Below are 22,058 nucleotides of genomic sequence, written 5' to 3'. Positions count from 1 at the left end.
AACATTAAGCTCAATGCAGGATCTATGGTAACAACTCCGCACATTAATTTATTACAGAATAAATTGTCATTACGTTACATGAGCACTGGCAGCATAAATAACTAATGGTCACAATTAAAACTATGATCAAAATTACACATTACTAAAATACTGGTTATTACAGAGTTCTGGCTTAATGTCTCCTCCTGGATAGCATACAAATTACTCAAAAAAATACTATTTTCACTGATACTAGACCAGGCACACAAAACGGAAGTGGAGTCTAATGGTGAACAATGAATCTAATCAATCACCAGCATATATTGTAAAACATAACCTCATCTCAAGCAGACAGCTTAAATAACTGCTTCTGCAAATATTTTTTGGAAGACATTCAAAAATGCTTCTAGCAGTAATTTACATTCCTCCACGTTTTTCTTTAAAGCTAAGGAAATAACATGTGACAAAATTCTACAGCACTCAAAACACCACAAACTTATAACAAAGTGACTAAGTATATACTGGAATGGGACAGTACAAATCAGAACCAAATATAATGTGTACCTCACACAGTCTCCCTCAACTAATAACAAGTGGCCCTTGACCAAACCCACCTCTGGCAGAAGCTTCATTCCAGAAGTGGTCATAGCAAATGTTCAACACAAAATGCAGATATTGAATATGTGGCCTAACGCAACAACTGACCATAACCCTATTACCTCTAAAGACAAAAAGGAATACCACCCAAGTGCTAAGTAAGAGATTCTGCAGAGGACATAATGAATGCATAACTCAGAACAAAAGCTGGGGCCCCTTCTATTCTTCCACTAACCTCAGTACAACTTTATCTACCTTTTACAATGTGCAATACAATACACAAGACAGACTACATCTTATTAAAAATATACTTACTTTTAAAATAATGCATGAAAAATACTGACCTTAATAAACTAAATATTAAAAATCAGACCTATTCTCTACGAAGCCATGACGGAATGAAACTTTTGAAGCCACTTTTTACTTTAACAACACTGAGAAAAGCATTCTCAAAATTTGCTCAAATATATTGGAACATACATGTTAATGCTTCAAATATATAGTCAGATTTTATGCACTAGAGTAGCACACACAGACTCTCCCAATAATTATGAAGGGACAACCAAATAAAGATAAAACTTGTAAGTATGTAAATTATGCACATATGTAAATATCTGGAGCATTTCTCCCCGGGCCTCCGCTGAAAACAGGCTCTGTGGAACCTAGTCGGACTTTCCCGGTCAACAAATGATAAATAAATAAAATAAATAAAAATAAAATAAACAGCCCAATTGATTTTAAGACCAGCATGGTTATGGAGTATGCTATATATAAAAGTTATGTACTTACCATAATGTCAGATCGTCATGGTCCTCATCCATCAACTTCAACCTCAGAACTGGTTACCTTCAGGTAATAGTCTCTCAGCATCTTTAAGACTCTCCCAGCCTTCAAAACTCTTCTCCTAGTTACCATAATGCACCCTAATGCCCCTTCTCTCTCCTGATCAAGTATGCCCTAACAAGACATAGGAAATACTAATTAACTAAAACATGGCTTCAAAGCCCCTCCTCCAAGTTTGTCTGTCTGTCGGAATGTATCAAGAACTGAAAGGGGAAGCCATACTAGGCAACTGAAAGGGGAAGCTATACTAGGCTGCTGAAGTGGATGGGCATGGATTGTGAAAATTTAGCTTTATGATAAGTACATTATTGTTGTATCTTACATAAGGCAGTCTGTCCACTTCATCTCCAGCTAGAGTCCCCACGTAATGTGATGGTATCAAGTCAGAATGCCAAGAAGTTTGGTAGTTCTGAATGTAGAGCTAGACCTTGAGACCACATCCAGCTTATAGTGTTTTACAAACATAAGCAGTGAAGTAAATGTCACAGCTGCACAAATCAAGTGAAGAAGTTTTGAAAAAATACTAGGAGATAGCTACAGCTTTAGCAGAATATGCTTTAGATTTGCTTGGTATGGTCTTTTTCAATTTTTTTCAGAAAAAACAAAAGCATTCTCATGGCCTGTTTTATAGGATGACCTTCGAGATTTCCTGTCCTAGTATGTTTGAAGTGAAACTAAAAAAGACCATTCTTCCTGGAAATAAGCATTGCTGGCTATGAACACCCACTCAGTGGAGAAAACAGTACTCTCCCCTAACGGACATTGAAGAAAGAATACTGGAAGTTTGGCTGGTTAAAACTAATCTCCATTATCACTTCTGGCATAAAATCTGGCTGTACATAATGAAATTGTATCCTTGTGAAATGTAAGGAAGTTTAGAAGATAAGGCTTAGTTATCAAAAATTCTCCTATCTAAAGTCACTGCCATCAGAAACAGTATTTCATGACAAGTACGCACGATCCATGCTAGCTGGCTAGGAGGAGGGGGGAATGACAACTTTTCCAGGATGTCCAAGTCCAATGAAGTAGGAAGGTTCCCTGACAGGAGGTCTAAGCAGGAAGGTCCCCTTCAAAAATGCCTTGAATAATTTCAAAGAAGCTGGGGAAGAAGAATTCATACCTTGATAAAAATTAGAAATGTTTTAAGTGCATCTTGTCTGTGGAGTAGCTGGATATCTCATCAAAAATAGCAGCTAAAAAGTGTAAAACCACTGGAACCAAGGCTAAGAACAAATCTAAACATTGCCTCATTGCCCACACAGAAAACTTTATTCATTTACTTCTGTATATCTTCCTATAGGAAGGTTCTGGTGTGATCTAAAGAAACAAGTTTTTCAAAATATAACATCCATGTTTGATATTATGAATGCAATGCTCAGCTATTCAAGAACAACAAATAAATTAAAGCTGATGTATTTCACCATAAATCAAATACTACTCTGAAGCCCAATTTTGAAAATGTATGCATAAACACTTTTAAATCTGTGCAGTCTGGGTTCTTTCCATTTCAGTGTGATCTCTGAGTGTTCTATTTGTAAGTGGTTTGGTTGCTTGATCATGTGTGCACAAACCAAAATAACCACATCTTCTTAGATGCACCAGACTATGCAAAATACAGACTCAAAACAGTGCATTTTTTAAGTATGCCATTTTAAAACTAACATACCTGTTCTTGCACTTGATTTAACATGCACATAGCTTCAACATCAAATGGATTCTCTGTTAGCCTTTTCTGAGCTAATGCTCTGTTGTTCACAGTAGCAGAGATATTCACATTCTACAAAACAAAATAAAAAAAACAAACTCAGTATGACTAGTGTGGGAGGCCTATATGAAAGTACACTTGGCACATGTATTTAAAAATTGAGTTTCCTCCCTCTTAAAAAAAAAAAAAACTGTGAATACCACCTGGTAGTTAATTTTTGAACTGGGCTAACAGAATTTCTGAAGGATTACCGACAGGTCATGTAACTTTCTTTGAATTATACTTTGGTTTCTAAGCCTATAGTGTTCTCTATGTCACCAGAAGGAAAGGGGGAATTATGCTAAGCCCACCACGCTTTGCTTTGCTCTTAACTATCCAGAAAATCATCAGATGGTAAAAATATAAGAATGGATTTTCAGCTTGTTTGCCAATAACAAGAAATGAATCAAAATCTTAAGCATGAGACTTCTGAGATGGCTGCACATTGAGCAACAGTTTAATTCTATGTTAAAAGTACAAAAGCACAGATACATGATTGCCAATACACGTAAAAATATTTAATTAATAATAGCTAAGTGCTTTCACACATATAATTGTGCTTCTTCAGACCAAAAAACGAACAAAAAACAGCACATTATATACAGGTTCAAAAGCCAATCAAACAATCAATGGCATCATTAATTGAACTTCATTAAAAATGCTTAGTTTAAAAGCTCTGTTTAAAGAGACTGCGTGCCTTTAAAACAGGCTTGATGGAAACCTTTCCATTCAAGCCTGGAAATTTATCAGCCTTCATGTTTATTATCCAATGTGGTTCCTTAATTTCAGTAAAATTTCGTATGTCACCACCCCTATTATTAACATAAATCAAATCTATAACCATAAATGTGAAAGTATGTAAAGTTCCCATTTCAATAAAGTGCTTGGCTAGTGCATTACGCAGATCCCCTATATTCATACAATATGAAAGTTCCCTCATTCTTTCCATCAGGGACCTTATTGGTTTTGCCAATATAGAAACAAGTACAGCACAGCAACAAGCCAAATAAATTAAATTCCTCGTTCTACAAGTGACCCGTAAATTAAATCTATACTCATAATTTGTAACAGGATGTCTAAATACTGATGAATTATTAACCAAAGTACAAAAATTGCAGCTATTGCATCTATGTGTACCACAGCCCACATTTGATGATTCAATACACTTGCTTCTATTCTCTTTGTAGCACAACTGCCTTTTCAATCACTTCTTATTCTTAAAAACAACATTTGGCTGTACCCCCACTACTTTCTTAATATCATCATCTATATGTAAAATACACCAATTTGATCTAACAATATTCAAAATTCCTGAGACATCACTCGTATAATGTATTGACAAAGATACATGTCCTTCTCGGGGTACTACTATTTGAGAATCATTCTGTATAGGGCGTTCATTAAAATAAGCCCTACCCCTCCCTTGTCTTTGTTTTAAACTTTCACCAATAATATAGTCAGTTTCTGACTTTTTGTATCCCCTGGAACTAAGTTCTTGTTTAAACCTACCCATGTCTTGATCAAATTTCTCATCGTTATTATTTAATCTAAAGATATGCATACTTTGACCTCTCATTATGTAATGTGGATGTATACTATTACACTGTAACAATGTATTTTTCCAACATGACGTCCTATATAAAGTTGTATTAAACTTCTGTAAATCATCCTTACAAACAGAGACATCTAGAAAGTCTAGGTTCTTCACAGAAAATTGTGTGTAAAACGTAGGAAGCCAGTGGTAGTATTCAAATGATTAACAAAATCCAATAACTGTGATTCAGAACCATCCCACAACAATAAGAGATCATCTACAAATTTACAGTAAAATCTCAATGAAGAATATTGATTAAGGACACAGCGTCTCTCCCATTGAGCCATGACTATGTTGGTGTAGCTATTGGCACAAGAAGTGCCCATAGCTACGCTACCTGTTGTAAATACAACTGTTCATCAAAAAGAAAAACATTATTTTCCAAAACTATTTCAAAAAACATACATATTAAATTCCACATCATTAGCTTCATAACCACTATTGTCCAACAAAAATTCATGAAACATGCTTATCCCTTGTTGGTGTGGGATAGCCGTAAACAAAGAAACAATATCTAATGTAACCAATAAAATATTGTCATGTACTACATTTGCTACGCAAAAATCATATAGAACTTGTAAAAATTGTTTAGTATCTGTGTTTCATTAACCAGGACCGGTCTAAGCTTCTTCTCTATAAAAATGGAAAAAGGCTCAGTGAGCCATCCATTACCAGAGACCACTGGTCTAAATGGTGGAGTAGAAATACTTTTGTGAATTTTCAGTAGGCCCTGGAACACAGGCACAAGGGGAAAATCAACCTTAAAATATTCAAACAATTCCTCTGAAATCAAATTACTGCATATGCAGTCCATCAAAGTAGAATTAATTTGCAGAAAAAACAGCAAGCAGCTCCAACAGCACAAAACCAACAAAACCGTAAACCAGTGACACCAGGAGTGTTGTTTAAAACTTGCTTTACTGAATGAATGAATAAAATCAAAATAACTTAAGCCCTTTTCGTCAGGTCGAGTACCTGACTTCTTCAGAGTATTCGCTCATAACAAACATTTGCAGTTATATAACAATTGAAAACTGAGAACCTGCTTCACCTCATTAACCAATTAAAACTATTAAAGAGCAAGTACCAAAACCCAAAGTATACATAATAAATTGATATATAAAAAGTGTAAAATATAGTGTATAAAATATACATAAAACATGAATGTAACAAAAACCACGAGCTTTAGCACAGTGGGCATTATTGTAAAGCTTCACAACCCCAATAGTACAAAATAGTACTGTTCATCTTTGTAAACTCTTTAGTTTCAACAAACTAGAGATTGAACAAGTGTCATTTATACCTGGGTGACAGTACGCGTACAGCCTCACCTGCCATAATAATTCAGCTTCTTCTAGCTGTACAGATCTCGGACCACCCCTCTGGTTAACTGGGATATGGTCAATAGCAGTAAATTTAAAACTGTGGTTCAAATTAGTGGCACTATGTTTAGCTAGAGCATTTTCCATTTTTAAGGTCTTAATTGCGTATAAATGCTCGTATATACGCTCTCTCAGTCTTCTAATGGTCTTCCCAATATAGAAGGCTGGGCATTGTTTACATCTAGCTAAATAAACCACATAACATGAATTACAATTTAGTTTAAAATCTATTTTGTATGTACAATTGTTTATGCAGAATTGTGTACCCTCTTCGACGTACTTACAATAATTACAATTCTGACATTTGTACATTCCTACATTCAACCTATGGCTCGTTTTCTTAAACTCCAAAATACTTTTTAAATTTCTTCCTTTCTTGTATACAATCTTAGGGTAAGAGCCTATTTTACTATAAATATCCGGATATGCTCTAAACAATTCCCAATTCTTGAATATAATATCTGTACATGATCCACTATCCTTACTAAACGTTGTGATAAATGTTGATTTACAAGTCTCACTGACCAATATTGCAGATGGTAAATTTAAATTTACTGATGTATCAAGCCCATCAGTCCCATCAATGTCGTTGGTCAAATTAGTCCGTGTATTGACCAAAGAGCCTATAAGATAGTTACTATCATTATTAGTAGTAACTGGTAGTAGTGGAGAGTAAATGTGTTGGCATCTTTTATCAGTAACAACTTGTATTAATTCATCCACCAAATTGGTGGGGTATCCACGTGCCAAAAACATGTTCTTTAGTGTTGAGCATTCAGTATGGAAATCACTATCCAAAGAAACCATTCTTGCAGCACGAACCAGCTGCCCTTTAACAACAGATCTTTTTTGAAAAAGTGGGTGGCAGCTGGTGAAGTGCAAGAAGGTATTCGAATATGTTTCTTTCCGATGGATTTTAGCAGTAAAACAATTAAGTGTTAAATCCTTGCTGAGCATTACATCTAAATAAGCAATATTCTCTGTCGAGAATGTGTGTGTGAACTGTAAAAAGGTAGTACTCTGGTTGAAGTACTGGACCATCCTTTCTACCTCGCTCTCACCTGCCTTCACAAGTACAAAGATGTCATCCAGGAACCTAGTGTATAGTAGAAAAGATTGAATATGTGAGTTTTGCTGTGAAAAAACATGATGGGACTCCCAATAGGCCATAACTAAATTTGCTATACTGCCACCACATGGAGATCCCATAGCGACACCCACTTTTTGTTTGTAAAATTCGTCCCCGAAGATAAAAAAGTTGTAGGACAAAATTAAGTCCCCCAGCAAGGTAACTAGGTAAATCTCCCTATCTGGTGCATCATGCTTTTTCATTATGTAACAAACCCACTCCAACGCAATATCTTGGGGTATGCTACTATACAGGTCTTTAACATCTATTGTTACAAAGTTTACCTCCGTGTTAAACTCAGCAGCTCTTATTGTGTCCAAGAATGACCAGGAATCCTTGCAGATATGATGTTCCATATGGACATATTTCTGGAGTATGCCGTCAATTAACTTTGCGCATTCAAAAAGAAAAACATTATTTTCCAAAACTATTTCAAAAAACATACATATTAAATCCACATCATTAGCTTCATAACCACTATTGTCCAACAAAAATTCATGAACCATGCTTATCCCTTGTTGGTGTGGGATAGCCGTAAACAAAGAAACAATATCTAATGTAACCAATAAAGTATTGTCATGTACTACATTTGCTACGCAAAAATCATATAGAACTTGTAAAAATTGTTTAGTATCATTTAGTATCTGTGTTTCATTAACCAGGACCGGTCTAAGCTTCTTCTCTATAAAAATGGAAAAAGGCTCAGTGAGCCATCCATTACCAGAGACCACTGGTCTAAATGGTGGAGTAGAAATACTTTTGTGAATTTTCGGTAGGCCCTGGAACACAGGCACAAGGGGAAAATCAACCTTAAAATATTCAAACAATTCCTCTGAAATCAAATTACTGCATATGCAGTCCATCAAAGTAGAATTAATTTGCCCATGCATACGTTCTACAGCATCATGATTAACCTTCAAGTAAACATTATTCTCAGGAATTGTCAAATAATAGTTGTGGTCCATTACAACAATCCCACCCCCCTTATCAGCATTTTTAATCATTATAGTATCGTCATGCTGCAGCTCAATAAGGACCATTCTTTTTTCATTCTCTAAGTTAAAAAAAATTATCTTTAAGATGTCCCTGTTTGTATGCTTGCTCCAAATCATATTTATATTTCCTACTAAAAGTTTCTAACAAAGGGTGCAATACTGGTTGATACAGGCTAGGTTTTTTAAAAATATCACTTTTCTGGTCGTTATTACCATAAGTAATTTTCAACATTACATTACGGACAAAAAGTTTTAAACTAACCACAGTGTCACTGAAAGAAGAACGTTGAGCTGGTATAAACCATAAACCTCTAGACAGAAGTTTACGTTGCCCTACAGTTAAAGTTTTACTTGAAATGTTAAACACTATCCATTCCTCGATTCCATCAACATTTTCTTGATGTTGTACTTCGGTTGTTCCTCAGTTTGTCTCTGCCACTTCCCTCCTCTGCTCACGGACCGTGGTTGTCGAAAAAAACCTTCTGCCTAACAGGCAAGGGAAGGACCGAAGTGTTAGGTGTGGTCCATGTAAATGTAGCCTTCTTCCTGATGTCAGCAGAATGGCGTATTTCAGTTAAAGTGGTAGACAAAACTGTAGAAGGTACCATATTATTATCGGGCCAGGTATTATGTGAACCGGTACATCAGAATTAGTCACAGTCCCAGCAACATCACGAGTATGTATATCTTCTGATGTAACAGACCCAACATTCATATCATTATTAGACATGGCATTACTGTCATTAATAGCGTTATTTTGTTGCACTTCACGTGGCCAAACAAAGACATTACCATTTTGGAAATCTGCCACATCTCTATTTAATTTCTTTTGCTTCTGTGATTTTAACCGCTGTTCATACGAGCAGATATTATCAATGACAGCATCTAGTCTGCACATAGAACTCTCAGCAAAACTTTCAAGCAGACCCACATGCCGTCTATTGATCTGATTAAGCAAGTCAATTTCCACAGGTTTAAAAAATTCCAACAGCAAACAAATGTAACTGAATCTACAGTCTATATTCAACTGTTGCCACTTAGATAATAAAGATGGATATATCTCACCATAAGTTAGCATATTCAAAATATGAAGACCACGAGGAATTACCTTGTGGTATAAACAGGCTTCAAGATGTAATTGCTGCCACTGTAACCTCTTGAGCTTAAACAAATCATTCTCCAAGTCACATATTTCAGGATATAGTTTATTTGCATCAGCACTGCTCACACCTGTACCTTGTTCTGCTTCTAATCCAGTATTCAATAGCAATGGGTTGGTTTCCAAATGTAAAATTCTCCCAAAATGACCTAGATGTCCATTTATAGGATCAAGGATGGTAGGTTGATGTTCAACGGCTATGCCCTCAGCCATGTTTCCAAAAGAGTAGCAAAAAACAGAAATGCAAAACCAATACTCTCCAAAGAATAAACTGTGCTTAAGAAGTCAGGATACAACGTTAAAAGTACAAAAGCACAGATACACAACTGCCAATACATGTAAAAATATTTAATTAATAATAGGTAAGTGCTTCTTCAGACCAAAAAATGAACAAAAAACAGCACATTATATACAGGTTCAAAAGTCAAGTAAAACAATCAATTACATCATTAATTGAACTTCATTAAAAATGCTTAGTTTAAAAGCTCTATTTAAAGAGAATGTGTGTCTTTAAAACAGACTTGATGGAAACCTTTCCATTCAAGCCTGGAAATTTATCAGCCTGCATGTTTATTATCCAATGTAGTTCCTTACTTTCAATAAAACTTCGTATATCACCACCCCTGTTATTAACATAAATCAAATCTATTACCATAAATGTGAAAGTATGTAAAGTTCCCATTTCAATAAAGTGCTTGGCTAGTGCATTACGCAGATCCCCTATATTCATACAATATGAATGTTCCCTCATTCTTTCCATCAGGGACCTTATTGGTTTTGCCAATACAGAAACAAGTACAAGCTTTGTTCCAGACTTTTATTGTTTGTGTTGATATACCCCATCAGTGTTTCATTTGTTTTAGTCAGGTCTGTGTGCAGCTGCCTTATACTTTCCCCTAGGAAAAGAAGCTTTAAACAGCTATTCAAATTAGGAGAATCAACTGCAAATCTCAGTGGTCGAAATGAAGAAAAGGCTGGTTGAATATGAGATTGCACAAGAAGAATGTTTAATAAAATAACAGGACACAGGAGAGAACATGTAGAGAAAACCTGACATTTTCGGCTGTACTGGAGAAGCTGGAAGTTACAGACTGCATTCATTTTATGGAATTACAAATAAGTAACTGGGCTGGTATTCCACAATAGGAACTGTTAACTGAAAGGGCACATCATGACTATGTTCCAAACCTGGTCAAGAGAAAAAAACCTGGAAAGCCAGAATACTAAAAGTGGGAGACAGCAGAGTGTTTGTGGAGAATGACTACTCACTGTACACAAGGCAGAATATGAGTAATTATTCAGGGAATGTTGAGAACCAGGTGTGAGATTCAAACTGCTGTACCCAGCTATCTTCAAAATATTTTTCCCTGGAGGAACAAGATAATTTTTTGATGAAGTACATACTAAGGTAGAAATACAAAGGTTTGTCCAACAAAAAGTGATCTGTGAAACAGAAGGTGATTCTGCTTCTTCATCTGGTAATAAAGACCACAGAGAGACTTGTTCCAGTAAAACCTTTTCCAGTTTTCACAGAAAAATGCTTGTGAGAGGGAAAAAAAGCACAAAAGTTGACTAGAAGAAATGAGAGTGTGTTGGAAATGAAGCAGAGACAGGGTTTGGAAGAAGGAAATAAACAGGAATAGAACAAGAAAAACTGGAAATATTGGACTTTCTTGGAGACTGTGAAACTTGTCGGGGACTCTAAAGCATATGCCCTACTTCATGTCATTAACGTTTGGAGAATTAATCAGTAACTTGGAAATTTGCATGTGGGATTACAAAGCAATAATTATATTTGTGAAATGACAGAACAAGAAAATCTGAAAATACTGGATTACAATAAATTTGTAGGGGACTCTAAAGCATATGCCCTACTTCAAGTCATTAATGTTGGGAAAAAACTCGGGAGAGAGAAGAAGAGGGAGAAAGTTAATTGCAAGTAAAGCAATTTTTTTCTTAATAGTACTATTTAAATATCTGAGCTATTATACGGAATTGGAATTGCCTAGACATGGTAAGGGCTTGCTGTATCTAATTATGGTGACTGCCAAAAAAAGCAATTACTAGAAAATGGAAATCAAATCTAAACTAGCTGTGAAGTAGTGCATATAGTAACACAAAACAACCGGAATTGAGATCTTTAGAAAAGGTTAGGAACAAACTACATAGGAAAAAACAGCAACTGTGGGAACAATACATACAAGGGAGGAATGAGATTTATAAGAAGGCAGGACATAAATGAGCTACATAATATCTGACTGAAAATGATTGGGTAGATTATAAGTGATGTATAATGTTTGCAACTGGGAGTGTGCAGTATGGTTTCTGATGTAAAATGCTTGCAACTAGGATTGTGTGGGTGTGGTTTGTTTTCATTTATACAAATGTATGATTGCCTATGTAGTAACTAATGGTTTAATAAAGATATTTCTTGTTTTAAAAAAGGCAGTAATATAGTAATTAATGTAATGTTGCTTAGGTCATATATGTAGCAATATATGTGAAGTATAGTGTTTGTAAATGTGAACTTGTTAATACAGTTTGCTTATTTTTATATAAATGTAAATTTGCCTACATCACAAATGATAATTCAATAAAGATGTTTAAAAATAGCACTATTTAAATAGTGCATGATTTTCTTTCTAAGTTATAAAGTAAAAAATGTTCAGTTATCTTTAATTGTAATGGAGATACTTATATAAATATGTGCTCCTGTTTCTTCCTTTTGTTTCTTTCTCCCTTCTTCTCTCTTTCTCCTTTTTCAATTTTAAGAAATGTAGGCACTGCAATTTAAAAAAAATATAGTTAAAATAGCATGACAAACGAAAAATTAGTGTGCTTTTTCTCATTCTGGCATAGGGGAATGGCTGAGTTAAGGCCATTAGTTTAATCTATTAACAAGTTTTAAGAGCAAGAAAGTAAATGAAAAAGAATACTGAATACTAAAAGGCTGTTTCTCTAGTAAACAGTTTTGGGTCTGGTTCTCATGTCGCTAGCAGACAACCTGATAAAGAGAAATGGAGTGGAGAAAATATTTTTTGAAAGCATTCAATTGTTTCCCAGCTGAGAGAGCTACAAAGATAAGACAAAACTAGACAACATTTAATAGAATCACAGGCTATAGAATGTGTATTAGCTTGAATAACCTTTCTTTTAGGTTAGCTCAAGTGTGTGTGTGTGTGTGTGTGTGTGTGTATGTGTATGTGTGTGTGTGTGTGTGTGTGTGTGTGTGTGTGTGTGTGTGTGTGTGTCAGTTTGTAACATTTGTTCCTATTAGGAGGGTAAAACTTCAATATTTGTAGATGTACATAGTTTTGTGCGTTTTTATTAAGTTAATAGGTTTTAGGGGGTATTAGGTGTGTGTGCATTTTTGTTTGAAGGTTTTTCAATAAAACAAAAAGTTCTGTAAGATGTGATACAGGCTCAAATGGAGACAACAAGAAACAACTATATAAAAGATTAACTGCCAGACAGTACATGCGTGCAATGTAAAAAGAAGTTATGTCTTACCATAACGTTCCATCTGTATTATTGATCCTCGTTCAGTCATTATGCATGGGTATCGGTTCCAATCTCGGAACCGAGCCGGCCATTTTCCAATTTCGCATCAGCTTCAAACTCTCGAGCTAAACTCTTACCTACAATACCCCTCTCCCTGTTACCTCAGAATGAGTTTACAAGTCAAAGAAGGTAGAGGCTACCTCTGGTCAAATAACCTAAGAGAATCGGATGGTGAGATCCACTAGAAACCACAGGAGGGGGAAGGAGGGAGGGTCATAATGACTGAACGAGGATCAACAATACAGATGGAACGTTATGGTAAGACATAACTTCTTTATCTGATATTGTTAATCCTTGTTCATTCCTTAAGCATGGAACAGAGTCCCCAGCTACCTCTACTCCTGGGAGGCTCTCATGGAAGGACATTCCTGAGCACCATAGAACTGAAAGATGCTCTTCCCCTGGAGAACAAATCCAATTTGTAATGATTGATGAAGGTATGAGGCGTATCCCAAGCTGCAGCTGCACAGATGTCATGTAAAGAATCTCTGGCATGGAAGGCAGCAGAAGTTGCCACCGACCTTATTGAATGAGCTTTCACAGTAGTAGGCAATGAGATATTATGTTGTGTATAAATGAAGGTCACACAGTCCTTCAACCATCTAGCTAATGTGACCTTAGCAACAGCAGATCCTAATCTAGGTCCAGAAAAGGTCAAAAATTACTGGTCAGATTTACAAAAGAGTTTAGTCCTGTTTAAGTGAAAACGGATTGCCTGTGGATATCTAGGGTATATAGGCAATACTCTCCTCTGTTTGAATGATTGGGAAAGAAAACTGGCAATTCAATGGCTTGATTAATGGGCATTTCAGAGATCACTTTAGGCAGAAATGATGGATTAGTTCTCAATGAAAAATCAAGTATGGACACTTGATACATAAAGCTTGAAGCTCAGAAATACATCTGACAGAAGTAATGGTGACCAAAAACAAGGTTTTCCATGACAAATACTTGAGGTCACAAGAAGAAGCTGGTTCGAAAGGTGACATTGTCAGAGCTTGTAGAACTAATGATAAATCCCATGGTTGAATAGTTTCTCTAAAAAGTGGCTTCAGATGATTCACACCTTTTATGAAGGTCTTGCACAATTTATGGGACATAAGAGAGGAATCTTGGACACCCTCATGAAAATTAGAAATTGCAGCCAAATGAACTCTAATGGTAGAGGCCGAAAGACCCGACTGAAAAGGGTCAGCCAGATAGTCTAGTATTATCGACACTGGTGCTGAAAAGGGGTCTACTTGTTTATATTTCAGCCAACAGGTAAATCTTTTCCACTTTCTCAGATAAGTAACTCTAGTGGAAGACTTATGACAAGCAATGAGAATATCACGTACTGGTAAAGAAAGATCATTCTGCCAGGCAATCAAGGGAATTGGAGTAGCCAAGCCGTGAGCTTCAGGCTGTTCAAGCTGGGATGAATCAGGTTCTGTGGATGTGAGATCAACTCCGGGGTTGGATGGAGAATCCATGGTCGATCTAGTAGGTGAGGCCAAAGGAAGGGGAACCAAATCTGTCGAGGTCAATATGAGGATCACCTTGCTCTTCAACCGACGGGCTTTCTTCAGAAACTGGGGAATGAGGGGAAAGGGTGGAAAAGAGTAAAGAAGACCAGAGGGCTAATCGTGGACTAGAGCGTCCCTGGGTGATTGTCCCGGAGGGGGAATCAGGGCGAAGTAGTTGCTGCATTTGTAGTTGGTCGGGGATGCAAAGAGGTCACAGCAAGGACGTCCCCAGCGGTGGAAGATCTCCGCCGCTATCAAGAGATTCAGGAACCACTCATGAGGTTGAAGAATGCACCTGCTGAGTCTGCTATCATGTTGGAACTCCCTGGAATGTCCGCTGCTAGAAGAAAATGGTTGGTAGCCATCGCCCATTGCCATATCCTCATGGCCTCTCGAAAAAGGGGGTAAGATTTGGTTCCACCTTGCTTGTTGATGTACAAGACCACCTCCATGTTGTCTGATTGAATTGTAATTGTCCCAGACGGCAGCAGGGGATGGAATGCTTGCAACACCTGAAGCACCGCCCTCAGCTCTAGAACATTTATATGCAGATGGGCCCCCAGTTGGGACCAAGTGCCTTGGACTGTCTGTCCCTGACATAGCCCCCCCCACCCCATCAGGGAGGTGTCCGTGGTCATTGTGGCCTTGGGTTGCTGGGGGGAGAAGGGGCAAGACCATTGTGAGAGATTGTGTGTCATCCACCAATTTAAATCCTGTTTGCACCTGTGGGTTACTTGAAACATGGCTGAAAGAGGATGCTGAAAAGGATATAATTGGGTGAGCAGTAGCCATTGTAGAAGCCTCATGCGATACCTGGCCAGGGGAATAATGGTGATGGAGGCTGCCATGGAACCCAACAGCTCTAGAATCGAGTGAGCCGTGGATTTTTCCTTTGAATGGATTGGAATTATTTGTTACTTTATCCTTAGAATTCTGTGCTCTGGAATAGCAGCTCTGCAGTTTTTTGTGTCCAAGATAACCCCTATGAATTCTGTTGACTGAGATGGGGTGAGATTGGATTTTTGCCAGTTTATGGTTATGCCTAGCCTTTGAGCAGCGAGGAGAGTATGCCAGGGTTTTTTCCAGTAGATGTCTGGTGGGGGCAGAAATGAGCCAGTCGTCTAGGTATGGAAACACCTGAAATCCTTGAAGTCACAAGTTAGCCTGTGACCACTGCCATGCACTTTGTGAACACTCTGGGGGCTGTAGAGAGTCTGAAGGGCAGTACTCTGAAATGGTAGTGACTGGCTCCTGCTTCTTGATGGCCAGTCTACCTTTATGTGGTAGTATGCATCTTGAAGATCTATAGAGCACATCCAATTGTCTTTTTTCCAAAATGGGAGGATAGACTGTATTGTGATCATACAGAATTTTTGTACTCTCACAAACTTGTTCAATACACTGAGATCCAAAATTGGTCTCCAGTCCCCGGCTTTCTTTGGCACAAAAAATAGTCTTGAGTAGAATCCAGATCCTATCTGGTCTGGAGGGACTATTTGGATGACTCTCTTTCTTAGCAGCTTTTCTATCTCTAGTGCTGCTTCTTCCCTTTGATTGGGTGGAACGTCAGGAAGATTTTTTGAAGGGATGGGACAAAGATCGAAGGGGATATGATAACCTCTGGTTATAATCCTTTATCCCCAATAATCAGTGGTGATGGTTAGCCAGGCAGAAGGGTACAAGGAGAAACGTACCTCAGCCACCTCCAGAGGAAAGGAGTTGGGCCGCTCTTCAGGAGCGCTGGTAGGACTAATCAGGGAAAAAATCCCTGGAACCCTGGTTATGCTGACCCCCTCTGCCCCGAAAGGAGCGTATTCCCTGTGAGTTTCCCCCTCTGCCTCTGGGGGAGAACTCGGCCTGTGTGTCACAGAAAGGACCCTGAGATTTCTTGAACTATATCTTCCCACTCTTTTGGTTTCAGGAGAAAGCACGTTGAGAGGAAGAATAACGGACATGTATGGCAGAAAGAGTCTTACCGTCCTGTTCACATCTGGCCAGTGTGCTTTTAACTTTGGGCCCAAACAACGAGGAGGCCTCAATGGGGGCATTAAGAAAAGAAGACTTAAAGGGTTCCACAAGGTTGCACAAGCGCATCCAGGCGTTCTGTCTCAAGACCGCTGCTCTAGCTGTTCCTTCTGATGCGTGAGATATCAGTCGCATAGAGGAGTTAGATATAGATTCGATGGTGGCCAGCTGAGAGGCCACTTTGTCACGGACCTCATCAGACACGGCACCAGCCAAGGTTTCAGAGAGCTCAGAAACCGGATCCCTTTGAAGCCTGGTAAAATGTGTCATATAATTCAGGGATCTGATAGCAAAGGTCGCTGAAGCAAAGGTGCACTTCTCTATCCTGTCCAGGGCCCGGGACTCTTTGTTAGGCAGATGGACAGTCTGACTTTCTTCTTCTGCCAGATCCTTTTTTGTTGTGGCCACCACCAAAGCATCCACAGGAAGACCTTTGGACCAATGGGGATCCAAAGCAGGAGGGGACAAGATCTTATCTGGCCTCCGGGGAATAGCTTAGACGGTATCAGGAACCTTCCAAGCATGCTGCACGATGAGCAGGACAAGTTCCTCGGCAGATGGAGTAACCCAGGAGGTAGGGGGCCGGGCGCGAAAGGCCTGCAGGAACACAGACTCCTCAGAGGTCAGATTAGAGGACTGCCAGTCACCTCTCTGTTTCAGAATTTCGAGGATATCATCAAAGGATACCTCAGAGGGTGACAGAGAGGATCCTTCCCCCTCATCGAAATCTGTGTCTTCGGTGAGGGGCTCCTCTGTGGATTCCATGTGCTTCCTCTTACAAGGACTTTTACGATGGACCTCCTCAATGGGAGAAGCTGGAGAAGACAGCGGAAAAGGGGATTCCTGAGGGAATATGTCCTGTGGCCCTTGCACCCGGTGTCCGCTAAGTGCGACTTGTGAAACCAGTGTACCAGAGGAGGGCGGAGGTATTACCAGCAGCAGAAAAAGCCTTCCCCATCAGTTGGAAGGCTGGTCCACCCGAAGAGGAGTGCATGTCTAAGACAGGGGTCACCCCTCCACTTAGTGGCTCAGACTGCCGACCTGGAGTCCCTGGATGGCTGTGGAGCAGCAAACTATGCATGTCACAACTGACATCCTGGATCGTAGCAAAACTTTCCTGCCACGAAGGCAACTGTGGTTCTTAATGAGATCAATAAAGTGAACTGCAGAAGGGGAAGACTGTGCTATATCCATGGACTTCAAAGGCAATGAAGGAGGAGAATAAGAAGGGTTCTTTGGAGATGGGTGATCACCTCCCAAGGAAGGATAGTTCCTGAGGGGTGGGATACCTCTGGCCAAGAGTACCTAGTCCACAAGACGCAACACATCATGTTCGGAAAGGCTTCTAGTGGACCTCATGGAGACTGAGGGAAAAACAGGCCTGTCCACAGAAGAGGCAGACTCTGTGCCCATCTCATCTGACCGCACCGAGGACAACGGTGCCGAAAGAGACTTGACTACTGTTGTCTGCACCGAAGAAGTCATTGGTGCTGAGGTCATGGTCTGCACCAACACAGGGATCGGTGCCGAAGTGGTTGCCGGTGCTGAAGCTGGAACCGAGAAAACTGGTCAACAATAAAGGGGTTGGATCCGAGGAAGATCTCGGAGCCAATGCTGTCAAGTTCTGTGCTGACTGAATGGTCGGTGTCGATACAGTGGTAATGGTCTGAACCAAGGAGCCCCTCGGTGCCGATATACAGAAGGCTGCAGGAGAAGACAGAGCCGAAATCACTAATGGAGCCGAAGGCCTCGGTGCCGAGGGTCTAGCGGCACCGAAAGCACTGGGGCTGACTGAGTGAGCTCTGGAGCCAAAACTTTAGCCTTTTTAGGTTTTGGTTGGCAGGAGTCCCCAGCCAGGAACGAAGTCAAAGATTTAGCCTTAGTAGGAACATCCAAGGTTTTTTCATGGACTCTAGGAGAGGTTGAGGCCTCCGAACCAAAAATAGCCTCTAAAAAGGGAGATTTTAGAAGTCCCTTCAGTAACAACTTGTTTTTCCTTTCCAACAAGGTTCTATTAAAAAAGTTCTCACAAATAGTACAGGGTGAGTCAACAGACAAATGGGAAGCTCCTAAACAATAAACAGACAAAGAGTATGCATCAGATGTAGGCGGTTTGTGTCCACAATCAGAACACCGCTTAAACCCAGACTACCTTTCTTATCTGCCATGACAGCAAATTAAATAACAGAAAAGGTACCAGCAATGGTACAAGAGAGTACCCGAAGGTATGAGAGAAAAAGGAAAGGGATTACCAACTATGGTAGAGAGAGAATACCTCGTGGTAAAAGTGGTAAAGAAAGAAGCAGAAAAACCTGAAGAAATTATGTACGTTAGATGCGATAGGGTAAGAGACAATAAAATATGAACTTTTCTGACAGAAAAGTAATCTATAAAACTATTAGACAACAATTGACAGTACTTAGCTCAAGAGAAGTAGCTTGACATGACCGAATGGCAACCCGGCAAATGAAATCTGAGGTAACAGGGAGAGGGGGATTGCGGGTAAGAGTTTAGCTGGAGAGTTTGAAGCTGACGAGAGCTTGGAAAACGGCCAGCTCGGTTCCGAGGTTGGAACCAATACCCATGCGTAAGGAATAAACGAGGATTAACAATATCAGATCTAGAGTTGCCAACTCACATAAGGCTAATTCCTGGTTGATGCTATTTTAATGTTAAATAGAAACTGTAAAGTTTGGCCTAAGTGCTATCCAACTCGGAGATTATCAATCTTTGATAATGTTAATATTCATAATGACTGTACAACGAATACTATGTACAGGAAAAGTTCAAAGCAATAAAACAACTGTAAACTAATTATTCAAATGTTCATTCTGTGTGCTTTGGCACAGTCACAAAAACTATGTGCGCTTAAAATATATTTCTGATCAGATCTTGCAGCTGCCAACAATTTGGTACCGTCATCAAGAATTCATGAAACTGAGAACAAATGTACCTCAAATTTTCATACATCTGCAGCTCAGGCTGCAAAACACCAACTCCCAGATGATTTCTTTCTTTGGTCCACAATGACTTCATCACACTGAAAGTTCGTTCACATGAAGAATTTGATACAGGTATAGAAAATGCAAAGGATACAACTTTAAAGAGTTCATCACCTCACTTCCTATGTGTCAATTTTGCGAAAATATTCTTCCATCGATCAACCACTTGTTCATTTTTTTCCACCAGCTCTGTTTGGAAGTCACGCAGAATACAATAGTCATAGTACTTGTCTTTGCCGATGTCAATGCGCAACTTGTCTGCCAGTTCCTCGAATAAGCTCCCTCTCACTGGCTCTTTCAAGCTTAATGCTCTCATTGTTTGAAATTCTGAATCCTGGTAATTATGCCACTTGTCTAGGTAGTTTAAACACTTGTAGAATTGATCAGCATCAGCTCTGAAGTGCCTTTTCTTATCCTGTGGAATTCTTTGAGGTATGTCTGCAGTAGCCTTTCCATAAAATTTGTCTTGCTTGTGATCTGCAATTTTCTGTCTTACTCCAACCATAATATCATGCAGTTCGGAACTAGTAATTTGATCCAACTGTAACATTAGCACACTACTTTGAAAGACCTGCATAATATTCTATAAGAAACTGCAGTATAGTCTAGGTATGGACTCACTTTCTTTGTCTCTAAAGGCATCCTAAATAACGTTGTGGCATTCTTCTTCTCCCCATGAAACAAAGTAAGACTGCAAAGCAGGCCATACAAGAAGTATTCTTTCAAGTGCTGGAAGTAATAATAACTATCTCAATGGTACATGACAGAGAATGTCTTGAGCTGTGCAGTTCATTTGGCATATCCAGAAAATTCAGCATAAACTCTGAGAATGAGAATTTCAGTTATCCATTGGCAAAGTTTTGCATGCTTGTTTAACACAGTTATGCAGAATACAGCATTTGAAATTCACCAAAATTAGTTCAGAATTTCTTTTTTTTTTTCAGTTTCTCATATTCAGAAATCTTCTTGCCAAAATTCACTGCAGCATTATCCCAGGAAAATGCAGCACTCGACTCATGTCCAATCCATTTTTCTCTATCAGTTCAACTAATTTACCCATTATCACCTCATTGCTTTCATCTGAATCTTCATTAAAGTCTAGCAAACCATGTTTTATTCCTTCTTGTTTTGAAAAATACTGCACTTTAACTGGAAAAAATGTAATGCTTCCTTTGTTTGAAGAGTCATTTGTGACTGAAAAGTACTTTGATTATTGTAAGTCAGAGATCAACTGTTCTTGTGAAGCAGGAGTGAGAACATTTTCAATTATATTAGTTGTTTTTATTCTGCCACAAGCAATCTTTTTCGCAATACTAGATTCTGGGAAAATAGTTCCCATTATCTTATTACCACAATCTTGACTTGCATAGCTGTGATGATGCTTAACACTGTGGTAAATTCGAGTTACTTCAGCAGCTGTTATAAGAGCGTCCTCTTTGGTATTTGGTTTTCTGAAGAAGCTCGTCATGACTGTATTTTGCTTAATCTGCTTCACATTTTTATGTTTCTCCAATGTTGCATGCACTACTACCAATCTGCATCCCTTGTACTTTACTGTAAACATGTGATGGCAAATTTTGCATTCTGCTTCAGACTCTGTTTTCTTACCCAACCAATCCTTATAATCATCTTCTTTTAACCATTCATCATTGAATGAACAGTGATACTTCTGTTTTGCCTTTATAAAAGTTTCAAATTCAGAATCCAAATGCTTTGATTCAGCCACTGCGACTTACGAGGTTTGAGGGTTCATGCGCAGTGCAGCCAAGGCAATAAATTAAGTACAGTAGACTCTCTGTTATCTGGCACCCATAGGGATTGGTAGATGCCGGATAAGTGCCATTTCTGGTTGCTTGAGAGTTACCTCTAAGAACAAAAAATCTGGACAAAGCAGTAATTAATGGGTAATATTTAAAAACTGTCCCTATTTTTGGGACTTTGTCCCACTTTTATTTACGGCTTTGCTCATATTTCTTGTTCTAAGAGGTATGAAGCAAGAGATTGTGTGTGAGTGTGTGTGTGTGTGTGTGTGTGTGTGTGTGTGTGTGTGTGTGTGTGTGTGTGTGTGTGTGTGTGTGTGTGTGTGTGTGTGTGTGTGTGTGTGTGTGTGTGTGTGAGAGAGAGATCAGGAGAGAGTGAGAGCAGGCATGAATGAGTGTATGTGTGTGTGTGTGTGTGTGTGTGTGTGTGTGTGCGTGTGAGAGAGAGATCAGGAGAGAGTGAGCGATTGTGTGAGTGAATGCCAATTGCTTGAGTTCCGGTTAACCGAGAGTATAATGTCATTATTCCTGGACATTTCAGAGGTTTTTGAACTACTTCCAGGAAATGGGAGATGCTATAAAAATCTGGGAGACTCGTGGGCAATCCGGGAGAGGTGGCAACCCTACTCCTACATCTACTATATTTTTAAGCTCTGGTGTCTTTTTATCAACTTACTAGTTAGCTCTTCTGAAGAGGTTTATACCTTCCCAAATAACTCAAGAACCATTTCTACCATTTATTCCTTAAGTTCTTTTACTTTTAACAGATAAGCAGGAAAATGC

The 22,058-nt window shown here is 38.8% G+C and overlaps 1 protein-coding gene across 3 annotated transcripts in view; it reads right to left on the bottom strand.

The window, feature by feature from the left end:
- Positions 1–22,058, bottom strand: part of SON (SON DNA and RNA binding protein) — a 1,200,918-nt gene that overhangs the window by 440,265 nt on the left and 738,595 nt on the right. For 2 of the 3 annotated variants that reach the window (XM_044072950.1, XM_044072952.1), the window contains exon 7: positions 3,086–3,196. The exons of the other annotated variant lie outside the window; for it this stretch is intronic. In XM_044072950.1, coding sequence (XP_043928885.1) covers positions 3,086–3,196 — 111 coding nt within the window. The remainder of the gene's footprint in view (positions 1–3,085; positions 3,197–22,058) is intronic. 3 annotated transcript variants of the gene reach the window in all.

The sequence above is a fragment of the Protopterus annectens genome, chromosome 5.part1 (assembly GCF_019279795.1).
Source record: "Protopterus annectens isolate FY-2018-M chromosome 5.part1, PAN1.0, whole genome shotgun sequence".
Lineage (NCBI taxonomy): Eukaryota > Metazoa > Chordata > Ceratodontiformes > Protopteridae > Protopterus > Protopterus annectens.
This window is presented reverse-complemented; position numbering and strand designations above follow the sequence as displayed.